We start from the raw sequence: 13,710 nt of genomic DNA, 5'->3' as shown, positions 1-13,710 counted from the left end.
TTTTATATTTGTAGGGTGAAAAGGGAGGAGGAACAAGTGGAAGGATATTTAAACAAAGGCTGGTGGGGGAGAAGTGTGACAGTTGATAGCATGTTGAAGAAAGTAACTTTTGACTTATTTTTCTTTAGTGTTTTGGTCTGAAAATGATGACTGACATCAATTGAGTGTCTAGGAAATTTAGTGTCTTAATTAGGTTTGACAGGAAAAGAGATTATAGGTTTTTTCTGGTTTGTTTGGGGTTTTTTTTCTGTTTTCTGTTGATTTTTTTGTTTTCTGGGTTTTTTTTTTGTGTGTTTGTTTGTGTGTGTGTGTGTGTGTGTGTGTGTTCAAAAAATCTCTTGGTTTTAAAATCATTCATGAGTTGCTTTTACCTGCATCTGCAATGACATTTATGCTGTGACCTGTCCAAACAGAAGGGACACCTTTCCTCACATCCTTTCTTGTTCCTAGTGGGGAGGCCTTTGACTCCTCTGAGCCATCAGTAGAGCTTAGCCCTGGCAATGGTAGTATTTAATGGAGGAGCCTTTATGGTTTTAGCTAAAACGTAGGTGTTTTCCTATTAGAGCTGGCAAGAAAAATGACCTTTCCCTTCACCTAATCTAGGCACTAGAGGGCATCCGTCACCTACAGGTTGTGCAAAGATATGTCCCATACTGCTGTGGAGACTCTTGCAATGCGGACTTCTTTCTTCCAGTCTCTTTCCACCCATTGTGCTGATTTATGTGGATGACAACGTAAAAACCAGAGCTGATACGTCAAACAATTCCTACTTTGGGCCCCAGAAGTCCCTACCAAAGACACTAAAAGTGCAACTTGACCAAACCAAGAATAACAGTACACACCCAGCAGTCATGCTGAATCCCAAAAGAAGTAAGTTTGCAGAAAAAAAAAAAAGGGGGCCACAATAGTTTTCATAATGGATCTTCACATGACCACAACAGCCTAGAAGTTTATTACAGTTCCTCTGTTGAACTTAGCAGTACCCACCAAAAGTCAATGATTTTAGTCTATTTTAGAGGAAGAAATGTATTAGTCATGCTAGAGACTTTTGAGATGGCTTTGGTCAATATACCTAATCACCATATAACTAATTTTGTCTTTTCTTTCCTCAAACAGATAATCAAGATGTTCAGCACATTTCTACCATACAGAAATATTAAAGGCCTCCATATATCAAAGACTCTTAAGACCTTTTGTAATAATAAACTTAGAACCATCTAAAGTAATCAAGAGTGACACAGTCTTGGGTCCTAATGTTAGTGCACCTAGTATTTAGGGATTTAATAAGACTAGTAAGTCATGATGTCAATTTCTCTATTGCCGTCACACAAAAAAAGCCAAGGTTGCTTTCTTCATATCCTCTGAAACATGGAATAAGCCTGTGTCTTTCCATTTCTGCCTCTTCCAGCAGCAGAAGCCATTGAGGGATGAGTTTTCTTGCAGTAACAATGCTACAAGTTAGTACCACTTGGAAGTAACATGTACTTGGAAGTAGCATGTACAAAGAGGACACCTTCTACTACAAAGACAATGAGAATTGCTGAATTTGGCAGAGGATTGGTTACATAGACAGAAAATGAGTCTCATATTGTTTTCTGTTGGAATGTCGGGGTACACAGTGATGCCTTTCCTCAAAATTCCAGTAGAAAAAATTCATTATTAGCAGGTCTAGGCAAACAGGTCTCTGTCAAAATGAGCTCAGTCTCCTCAGTATATATAGAATCATAGAACAGTTAGGGTTGGAAAGGACCTTGAGATCATCTAGTTCCAACCCCCCTGCCATGGGCAGGGACACCCCACACTAAACCATGCCACCCAAGGCCTCATCCAACCTGGCCTTGAACACAGCCAAGGATGGAGCATTCACAACCTCCCTGGGCAACCCATTCCAGTGCCTCACCACCCTAACAGTAAAGAATTTCTTCCTTATATCCAATCTAAACTTCCCCTGTTCAAGTTTGAACCCGTTACTCCTTGTCCTGTCACTACAGTCCCTGATGAAGAGTCCATCCCCAGCATCCTTGTAGGCCCCCTTCAGATACTGGAAGGCTGCTAGGAGGTCTCCACGCAGCCTTCTCTTCTCCAGGTTCAACAGCCCCAACTTTCTCAGCCTGTCTCCATACGGGAGGTGCTCCAGTCCCCTGATCATCCTCATGGCCCTCCTCTGGACTTGTTCCAACAGCTCCATGTCCTTTTTATGTTGAGGACACCAGAACTGCACACAATACTCCACGTGAGGTCTCACAAGAGCAGAGTAGAGGGGCAGAATCACCTCCTTTGACCTGCTGGTCACGCTTCTCTTGATGCAGCCCAGGATACAGTTGGCTTTCTGGGCTGCGAGCGCACACTGCCAGCTCATGTTCATTTTCTTATCGAATATCTTTAGGACTGCTTTGGACAGTAAAAGAGTCCAAAACAAAAACAAAAAGCAATGACATAGGCTTGATAATAGGTTTGCTATTGGCTTTAAGCAAAGGGCAGTGAGGTAAGCACAGCTCTGTCCTTTGGGAAAAGGAATCTAATTCTGACTTACAGTAAAGGTACTTTGCCATCAATCCAAGACAAGCAGTTGAAAGAAAGTTTCCTCACTCTCAATATCTTGTAGTAGCTAGACACATAGCTCTGTTTATTCTTCCCTGTTAAGATCCAAGATGTGTGCAGGACTGTGAGGGTAAACTGGTACCTTATGTAAGACTGTAACTCCTTTACAGCTTTCTTTTTATTACAAGCAGGTGTGATATGGACACACCTTTTCAGAGGAGCCACATTGTAGTTCTCTGTGCTCAGTGGTCCCTGAGAAGGTCAGTTCCTCCTCTTAGATGCTGAAAAACCTTCACTGGTGCAGTTTCAGCACTATTTCTGCCTTGGGGAGTCTCTATCCTTTGAGATAAAAACCTCAGTAGACAAGGTCCTGGCAACCTCTTCTAGTTGACCCTGCTTTAAGCAGGAAGATTAGACTAGAAGATCACCAGAGGTCCCTTCCAGCTTCAACCTTTCTGTAATTCTGTGGTTCTGTGGTAAGAAGTGCTAAGACCTCAGCTTGCTTGCCTAGATCTGTATGGTCCTTTCAGGTTATGATCCTAGAAGGTGTTGACCTTTAGGATGAGCTGAGTGCTCTCAGTATCAAGGAGGAGGGATCTGAAATTCCCAGAGCTGCTGCTTGCAGCCAGACAACAAAGTAAGTACTTAGTGGATTCACCCAGAATAGAAGAGATTCAGGTAGAGTTTCTTCCCTTTGCCTGAGGGGTTTGAACCTGCAGCTCCCAGCTGAAGGTTTGAAGAGCCTGGCAGTATTTGGTGAATGATATTTAAACAATAAATAAAGGCCAAAGAAGTATCTCCTGAGCCTGTCTAGAGTTTATCTGAAAACAGATTTCATTCATTTATGTGTGGGGAGGGAAAAGGCTTGTCTAAGTATTATGCTTTCTTATGGGAGAAAAAAAAATCATCACAGTTTTGGAACAGCTCCAGAAAATTCACAAGTTAAAAAAAAAAAAAAAAAAAAAGAGGATAAACAAACCTGCTTGTAGAGTTGGTATGAGACATACAACTTTCTCACAAGAACATTGATTTGTAAGTCAGATCCCAGCACAAAATGCACAGATCAATGCTGAGGAGACTGCAGGACCAAACCATTTGCTTGATGCCAGCATGTCTCAGAGTGAACTTCCATTTTGCCACTTGTTCTGCCTGTGGCTTTAGGCAAATCAGTTCTCTTTGTCCAAAATATGTATTATGATATTTAACTCTGTGTTTGAAAAGAATTGCATACAAGGAAACATTTTAATTAAATTTATACTATATTACAATATTACAAGCCTTACCTTCTACCAAGGAAGTCAAGAGTGTGACATTTGCTGCTTTTCTTCTTCCTGCAGGCAAATTCAGTCCCAGTCTGTCTAATTTCTCTCGCAAGCAGCGTCCTCCATTCTTGGATTTTGCTCTATCATGAGAGAACAGTAAGAGAGAGAAGCTTGTCTTTATTTTGTATTTTTTCCTCCATGTTATTATAAGTCTAGAAATTGCACACACCTTATTGACTAATGTGTGGGGTAATGCCTGCTCTAATGACATCAATGGAAAATCTTTCAGATCTCTATTCTTAATGTCCTGCTCACGATATGGGAGTCTTTCCCTTTGGTCCTTTAACAGAATTAGACATTCTCACTCCTGTCACAAAGACATTTGATCTTCAGACAGCTTTTCACCTAGTAAAACCCATGATCCTGATTTGTGCATGGAGTCTGGGATTGCAAACACAGAATATAAACACTGACTGTGCAGTCACTTATATCTGGGCAGAGAAGAGATTCAGAGCAGCCCTGCAGAGAAGGACTTGGGGGTGTTGGTCAATGTAAAAATGAACATGAGCTGGCAGTGTGCGCTCGCAGCACAGAAAGCCAACCATATCCTGGGCTGCATCAAAAGGAGCGTGACCAGCAGGTCAAAGGAGGTGATTCTGCCCCTCTACTCTGCTCTTGTGAGACCTCACGTGGAGTATTGTGTGCAGTTCTGGTGTCCTCAACATAAAAAGGACATGGAACTGTTGGAACAAGTCCAGAGGATGGCCACGAGGATGATCAGGGGACTGGAGCACCTCCCGTATGAAGACAGGCTGAGAAAGTTGGGGCTGTTGAGCCTGGAGAAGAGAAGGCTGCGTGGAGACCTCCTAGCAGCCTTCCAGTATCTGAAGGGGGCCTACAAGGATGCTGGGGATGGACTCTTCATCAGGGACTGTAGTGACAGGACAAGGAGTAACGGGTTCAAACTTGAACAGGGGAAGTTTAGATTGGATATAAGGAAGAAATTCTTTACTGTTAGGGTGGTGAGGCACTGGAATGGGTTGCCCAGGGAGGTTGTGAATGCTCCATCCTTGGCTGTGTTCAAGGCCAGGTTGGATGAGGCCTTGGGTGGCATGGTTTAGTGTGGGGTGTCCCTGCCCATGGCAGGGGGGTTGGAACTAGATGATCTCAAGGTCCTTTCCAACCCTAACTATTCTATGATTCTATGATCTGATTCAGCTACCCCAGGCTCCAAAGACAATCGAGAAAGAAATTTCCACTTCTAGAATGATATTAAACATACATCTACAATGAGGGGACTTTACTCATCTCTCTCACCTGACCATAAAAGTAGCCAGACATCAACTGTAAATGTTTGTGTGGAACTCAGCTTTAGCTATCCCTCTATAATTTACATAGAAACCTGGGTACTTAGAAATGTAGCCTGCAGAGCCCAATACTTCTAAGGAAGAAGAATAAGGCAGCAGGAAATGCTGAAGCTAAAATCCCAGCTATCATTGGCTATCTATGCCCCTATCCCAAATGCCAACATCACTTTGTTCTCACAGAATGGTTCCTGGTGCACCCCATACCTGCTTTTCTTCAACACATCAGTGTTTGAACCATTTGAGACATATTCACTTATGCAGCAGACTTAGGTTCGATTCCTTTCTTAGCCTCAGGGAATTTTAACCTGTGACTTTGAGACAAATGCAGCAGCCAGCTGGCAGCAAACAGCTAATGCTAAAATGCTTAAACATTGAATAGAGCAATGCCTAGAACCCGTATCTCTCCCATCCCAAACGAATTACCTGGTCATTAGATAATAGAGCCATCAGTATAACTACCTTTACTTTTGTCCAACAAATATTTAATTAGCCCCAAATGAGATTGAGGGATGCTCAGCTTAGAATAATCAATTACTGAGTATTAAATATGCCTAACTAGATGTGCAGGTTCAAATTTCTTTAGGCAGAAGAACGAACCAAATTTGGAATACCACCATTTGAATGGTCATTTTTTTCCACTAAGAGATACCACAGTTTTGACCATGTTGTATGTTTTCCGAGCACACTATCCTGAAAAAATGCTAGTTGGAATAATACCTAGACCGTGATGGCTGCCAGGATGAAAAATCAACCTTGTCTGGTCTCAGGCAAACCACACAAAAGGTTTAATGGTGTTACATCTCTGCTGGTCAATGACAGAGTATTTGAATCTGTTCTCTATTTCTAACACCTACAGGTATAGCTTGACCAGATCTATTAACACTCTCTGCTTCATAAGACAGAATCAGTACATCCAAACTGCTCACTGGACTAGTCCCTGGCTTTTGCTAACTCCTGAACAATGCTCAGGGTTGATCTGGAAGACTGATAGTTGGTCTGGGTCAAAAACATATGGAGATCATTCTAGTATTTTAACAGAGGAGAGAAATAACTCCCCATGTTCAGGTTGATGACCTAGCATTCTTAATAGCTTGCACTGGTATGGGTGAAGTCTGCTGTAGGATTATTTGAAATTAATTTTTCTGTGACTATTATCTAAAGACCTCACCTAGATGAAGCAATTACAGGAAAATGATTGTGGATGTAGATTTTGGATTTCATTGTCTATAGAGGCAGCTAAATGGGTCTTATGCCCTTGAAACAATTTTATGATCCATAGTCCTTACTCTACAAGATGGCTCAAGACAGCTCTTGGACTACTACGTATCTTAGAATATTACAGGTTGGTTAAAATGACTTTCAGTACAAGTATGAGCATCCGTGTGGCCTTCAGTGACAGCAGTGAAATAGCCTATGACTTTGCAGCTAGCTTTGATCAAAGGGCATCCAAGTAGCTTATGCCGTCTAAGTTGATGCCTAAGGGACATTGTGACTTACACATGCCTGGCTGAATTACAGTTGCCTCCTTGTTTTCCACTTGCAATGTGAGGCACAGTCTGCCACTTCCCTCCTTTCTGCTGTCTACAGATGTCTACTCTGGTCAGTGAAGAGTCAGAAGCAAAATTTTTTCCGATTACTTGCTTCTCCTGAGTATCTCAAAACAACAAAAATAAAACCAGTGTGTTCTGTCTTTTCTGTACTCAAAAGATAATGCAAAGGAGAAAGGAAGGAAAAGAAAACCCTACACTCTGTGTTTTAGTTCTTTGTTGAGTGACAGCTGTAACTATACTTGGTAAAACAATTTACTTTTAAAGAGTTTCTCAACACGATTGTCAGATTTGTAGCTCTGGTGAAATTTTCCACACACTGAAGCTTCGGTTTTGTTTTGTCCAAAACAAGGCAAAGTGACACTTATTCATCTTTTGATGAGTAACTGAGTGGGTTAAAAAGAAAAAGCAGTTCACCAAAAAATGTAAACTTTTTATGAAAAATGTCAACACAATCTTCATTTTTCTCTTTTGCTGAAAATTTCCCTAGAATCAGTCTCCTGCTTTCCCAAACTGTGACCACCTAACCAAGTGAGGAAAAAGAACAAAGCCTATTTGTAGAAAATAAAATCAGAGAAATTATATCACTGTCTAGGACTTGTTACTCTCACCTTCAACTTACCTTCTCAAAATACCTCCTAAGAGAGAAGCATTGAGGCATTCTGGTGGTGAAAGGCGTCTCTTCACCTCCGCAATGGTCACTTTATACTTCGAAGTGGAGCTGAGTAGAGATAAGCGACCAGGAACAGAGCAGAACAGGTCTGTGGGGTTAACAACGCAGGTGCCACCTATACATAAAAGAAATGTTAAAGCTGGGGAAACCTCATATTCTGTGCTTTGAAAAATTCAGTCATGAAGAACTAACCATTCTATTGCTAAGTTGTGGTTGTTGTTGGGTTTATTTGTTTATTTTAAGGGGGTGTGGGTTGTTTTTTCTTTTTTTGCTTTTTGTGTGTTTGTTTTTAAATATTGTATCACATTGTTGCTTTGAGAAAGATGAATAGATTGAAATTTCAGCCTGGAAAAAGGGAATTATTAGATCTTGTAAGCTTTACAGTCACAGTAGGTCGTTATGGCTATTTTGATATCCTTGCATTTCATGCTCAGTAAAAATTACATATTATCACTGACTGTTGTTTCTAGTATGATTAATAGCAAAAGATCAAACCAGATTCAAGTATCATTCATGATTTTAAAAAATTCAGTTTGTGAAAAATGTAGGATGTTGGTGCTAATGAGAAATGTTAATTTTTAACTCTCATAGCAGTGTTTAAGACTACAGAGATGCAACAGCACTACAGGTTTGCAGTGATTTGCAGCTAGAACAGCTTTCCACACCTTTGAACTCTCATATACTCCTTCTAAAGTTAGGTCAAACCCTCAGCTGATATTAATGATTGAAATCTATTGAACTACATCAGTTTATCTCAGGTTAGTTCTGGAATTGTTTATTTCTTGAAAGTGGCAATTACTTGGGTCTGAAACTGCTGAATGATCGCCAGATCTTTGAATGAAGGCTATGATCAACAACTCCTCAGGCAAAACTGAGCTTTTAACTTCAAGCTAATATGAGAGAACGACAGAGAAAACTCTCTGCAATGGATCCAAGAAGACAGAACAAACTCCCAAGGAAAAAAAAAAATCTTAAGGACTAACACATATTTTACCACCAAGCGCAAAACACTTTTCTTTGACCTGCCTTCTCCAACCTGAAAGCAATAAAAAATTCTGTGGAAGAAATAAATCTTACCACTGCATGCACAATTATTCCCTGGGGAAAGATGAGAAAAAAGAATGAGCTGCATATGACAGTGATATAAAATATCATATAATTCAATGCACTACTAGAAGGAGTTCAGGTGGTTTATGTGAGGATGATGATATAAAGACCTTACAGCAGAATGAATCTGTGCTCTTCATTCATGTTTAAAAGAAATATACTGTATTCTTTAAGCTATAATGATGTCTTCTTCACTGTGAACACCATTATCTTTTGCACCACAAGAGCTCAACTTATTATGCTTAAAAATTTTAGTTTGCAATCTAAATTCTGAGAATAGAGTGGAACAGAACAAAGTAGAATGAAAAATTAAACAATAGCTCATTTTAGACAAGATCCTAACACTTTTATTTCATCTTTTTCCACAAGTAATTCCTCTTAAAATTAAGGTGGCTATATATGTTCTGGTTTTAGCAAAGACCTCATTAAAGGCAGACTGTTGCTTGCACACATAAGGCAAACATAATTTCTTTCAAAATATTTCAGCTCTTGAAGGTATATTTAAACATTTCTGTTGACAGCAACACCAGAAAAGAACATCTCCTGGTATAAAGCCCAGATGGGTGAGATCCTGATTCAATACAGTAGGATATTTTATGACTTTTCTAATTGCTGTTTGGGTTAGTTTTTTTTATGGTGGTTTCTGTTTGTTTGTTTTCATATTTGAGGCAGGGCTGCACAGAAACCTATAAATATTTTCCATCAATATTTCCAAAATTCTGGTTTGTCAGGTACATTTGTGAAGAGTGTCAGCACTGAGTAGATTTGTTTGTTCGGCATCTCCTGCCACACAGTAAGTATACACATGTGTACATATATACGTGTCAAGAAAACAGTGGCAATGTGTATGTGTTTGCTTCAGTAAGTTTGAAAATTTTATAATAAGACTATACTAAAATCAATGTCATATTTAAGTTTATCTTCTTGCCAGATTAAGCCAGTATGTGCATCATTTATGCCAGATAAATAATTTTTCCTTTAATCCAAAAACATGTTACCCTGCAACTGCTCTTACCCTAACCAGAATTTACTGGAATATTTCTACATATTATTTAGTAGAGGGTTGCTTACAGTCTAAAATGTTTAAAAATATCATGGTTATGCAACATAATCTTAAAAAAGGAAATTCCAGGTAAGCCAGGTATGGGTTAAAAGTAAAAGAAAACAAGAAGTCTAAGTCATTTGCTTTCCAGAAATATGAAGAAAAAGTTGCAAATTGCAAGAAGATAAAATCTGTTGAACATAATTACTTTACTATATTAATTATTCATTTGACACAGCAAGAGAGGGAGAGCGGTGTGGTGCTTTCTAGACAAAGCTATGTCTCTGTCACAAACTGTGTGCATTTCTGAAGGCACAGATCTACTACCCTAAACACCACCTTGGGGAGGAGATGGATGAAATCCTGGGCTTAATACCTAGTGGTAAACTGGAAAAGGCATGAGAGTAAACAAAAGGAGGGCTGCTGCAAAGAGAAAGGAAAGGAAAAATGTAACTATACTGGAGAATGAAGGGTTAGGTTTCTAGCCAAACACACACATTTTAGTGTATTCCTTCCCCCATATTCTGATCATTCATTAGAATAGACCAATAATTTTATGAAGTGCAGCTCAATGGAGAGAGAACAAGGTATGTATTAAGTTGCACTAAACAGCAGTAGCAATAACAAGCTTTTCTTTCCCATCAATCCATGCCACTGTAGGTGCTGTTGGAAAAGTCAAACCTTGTTCAACTACTGAGACAGTCATGTCACAACAGGGTATTTGAGAGAGGAGCTGCTAACAGAGACCAGCTGAAGAAGCAGAAAAAAAATACTGTGAAAATAGAATGGAAAAAATGTCTTTTATGAGTCTAGCAGTTCCACTTGGAGATCCTTATTCATCTTAGAAGCTTTTACTTGTTTGAGAAATCTTTACAGACCAGCTCCTGGTGCCAGAATACATAAGACCCCATCAGCTCAGCAAATGAAGAGCCCCACACATAGCACAGCAAACTAATGTGCCCATCAACATGCATAAATAAGATAAGATTGCATTGCTCCCTGACTAGCTATACACACCATTGGTCCTACTGCAAATCTAAGAAGAAAATGAGAGCAAGCAGAAGGTGGGATAACTGGTAGGATCATCCAGCAGATTGCCTCAGCAATTTCATGCTCCAAGTACCACATGAAATGGGACTGTGAATGTAAAAAATATTCTTTTTAGGACAACTGTTTATTCCCACAGAGAAGTGATGACGTGGTCCGATCTGACATCATCAGTTGCCATAAAGAAATGTGTTTGAGATGGCTATAGATGGTGACAGTTGTCTCTTACAGACATAGAAGTTTCAAGACACAAGCAAGATGAGATTTAGATGAAGGGGGAGTATTTTTAATATTGCAACTGATTAATAGATTAGTAAAAAAATAAAGGAAAGAAAGGAAGCTTTCAGGTACACAACCGCTTCTTCAGGGCTTCTTTCATCCAACTCTATTTCAATTGCTTCTTTCTTCATGACAGAGTTGAGTTTTATCCTCTGATTTGTCATCTTTGTGTTGATTTCAACAAATATGATCATTCAAAAAGAAAAAGATAGGTGAGGAGGAGATATGCTTTGTGCAGTAGGCCACAGTTGGGTGAAAGACCAAGGAATTGCCTCAGCTACCAAATAACCTTGGGAGATTATGTATAACCTGATATAGCTGAAGATTTCCCTGCTCATTGCAGGGGTTTCTTCCAATGCAAACTATCCTATGAGTTTATTCTAGTCTAGTCTAATCTAATCTACACTAGTCTATTCTATTGTATGGTTATTATAATATGATTATTGTCAAGTAGTCTCAGGAAGAAGAATAACAAACGTCTGTGTACATTTTTTGCTACCTTACTTTTGAGGCCCAATCCTTTTCCCTCTAGCTGACTGGTTCATGATCAGCACAACATATTCCTTTGTGTGAACTGGTCTTTTGATTTGTTTCTCAAGCCTAGAATGAACAAAAGTTAGGCTATGTGATACTAAAAAAGGTAGTCACAGCAAACATCATGAGAGTATTTTCTTTTCCTGTTACTGTCTCCCCATCAAATAGCACAAGTCAGTAAAAAATGCCAACACAAGCTGATGATGGGTTGTGTAGATGACAGTAGCGAGAACAACAGAGTCATACTCTAACCCAACAGTCTTGTCAACACAACAAAAATCCCAGTAACGTATGATGCAAAAAGAGCTCAGTCTGTTTTGATTGTGGGTTTCCCTTTGTAGAGGTGTAGAGGACAATGGGGTGGCTGGAGTGAGATGGTTTATTCTAATTTAGTTATGAGCTTGGGCATCTGCTGAAATGTAAGTCTCCCTGATGCCCTCAGAGTTAAATTTTTGTGCATCTTTTCATTGATAAAATCCACATTCTCACATATTTTATGCTTTTCATACATAATGATATTACTTTGTTAGGAATTAGAGAGAGAGAAATATCAGTTGATGTCAGAGGATGATTTTTACACTTTAAATACAAACACTTCTTAAAATGTTTGTCTATAAATCTATATAGATACACACATCCTTACATTCTTCAAGGTCATTTCTTATTTGTTAATAGTAACAGCTACAATATGATGAGTATTTCATATTCATTCAGGACGAGGTAGTCCCTTTCTCCAAGATATTCACCCGTAAATATCATGCACTTATGGAAGGAAACATCATGACATACTGGTGACAACAGCACAGAAGTACTGTGACAACAGTGCAGAAGTACTGGGTTGTTTTTTTTTCAGGATATATGCATGTTTGTGTGCTTGTGTACATTATTAAGTACAAGCATGCCTGAGTGCCTGCAGATTAATCTTATATAAAATATTAATAACATGCTATGCTTTTTATTAGTTTATTATTTATATCTACAGGTGCTGTCAGTGGGAGTCTCCAGCTTACAGTATATTTTCTGCTCTGTTCTGCAATTTTGGCGAGTTTACAATACATTACAAAATGAAGAAATGAAATTCTGCTTCTCCTCGGCATTTTTTCTTTTTCTAGCAAATAGCAATTCTAAGCAAGCAGTTAACTGCATAGAACTATTTAATCCCATGTTCATGTAATAGTTTAGAACAGACTCATAGAATAGTTTGCATTGGAAGGGACTCAAAGGTCCCAAAGAACTAAGACAAGAGTCAATAGTTTTTAAGACCAGCCTCTTACCTACGCAGTCTTAAGGCTATTAAAAGTGTTAAGAGTTTTAAATCTAAACAATGTTAAAAAAAAATAAAAAAAAGCTTGAGACAAGCAAGGCCTTATGGTGGAAAATAGAATAATATAAATAAGGGAATAAGGGGTATTGTTACTGGCACTCAACTTAAAGACTGTACAAACTTGCAAAGTAATGTTAAACCTCAGGCCCCCAGGACCAGAACTCTGTTTTTGAGCTGTACCAGAACTGATATATAAGCACTTTTGCAGCTGCTAGTGTGAAGGACAGGCCACAAAGCAAAGCAAAGGAAAAGAATCTACTTCATTCCTCTTTCCTATGCGGAAGCCATAAGAACTTATCAGCACTTTTCAGTGCCTTTCTGGATCTTCTCTAAGGCAGCAGTTTGGGAAAATAGCTGTGTGTTGCTGGCTGGTGTATGTGAACTCACGTGGCATCCTGTGGTGTGGTGGGACAAAGGCTGGGGCAGGCTGTGTGTGGTGTGCGTGAGACTTTTAGGCTCTGCTGTGGCATCCCGCAAGTACCCTTAGTGTGGAGCCAGGGGAATGGTGCTGAAAGGAGGCAGACCTGTGCTCAGGAGACACTGGCAAGTTGTGTGTGTTGTGTGGCCACTTCTGTAGTGCTGCTTCTACACACTTTGTTCCTTGAGTGTGTGTCTGAGTTTACGGGATGCCAAGGACTTCTCTGCACGGTGTTCATCCCATACATGTGTGGTTCTGAGATCTCCACTGAGGCAGGCCAAGCTGGGACTGGGCGAATCACAACAAACCACAGCTTGGAATGGAGCAAAGGGAGGCAGAAAACATAAAATACACAACCTCTACCCCAGCAGGAGAGGGGAGCAGCACAGATCTCCAAAGTGGTACAGATCTCTACCCAGGGGCTTTCTATCACTCCTCAGTGATGAAAAGCAATCAAAGAAAACAATGCAAGCAAGCAAACAAATAAACCGCACCGAACCTCCAAAATAAACCAAAACAAATCTTCAAACAAACAAACAAACAAAAAAAAAAACCAAAAAAACAAAACG

The 13,710-nt window shown here is 39.6% G+C and overlaps 1 protein-coding gene across 1 annotated transcript in view; it reads right to left on the bottom strand.

Annotated features, from left to right (window-relative positions):
• The window catches only part of TFAP2D (transcription factor AP-2 delta), a 53,063-nt gene that overhangs the window by 27,341 nt on the left and 12,012 nt on the right, over window positions 1-13,710 (bottom strand). Inside the window, exons 4-5 of the mRNA XM_080616141.1 lie at window positions 7,340-7,505; window positions 3,825-3,943 (exon numbers count right to left, since the gene is read on the bottom strand). Coding sequence (XP_080472267.1) covers window positions 3,825-3,943; window positions 7,340-7,505 — 285 coding nt within the window. The remainder of the gene's footprint in view (window positions 1-3,824; window positions 3,944-7,339; window positions 7,506-13,710) is intronic.

Source organism: Psittacula echo, assembly GCF_963264785.1.
Source record: "Psittacula echo genome assembly, chromosome: 4".
Lineage (NCBI taxonomy): Eukaryota > Metazoa > Chordata > Aves > Psittaciformes > Psittacidae > Psittacula > Psittacula echo.
Note: the sequence above shows the minus strand (reverse complement) of the source record. Positions and strands in the feature narration are given on the sequence as shown.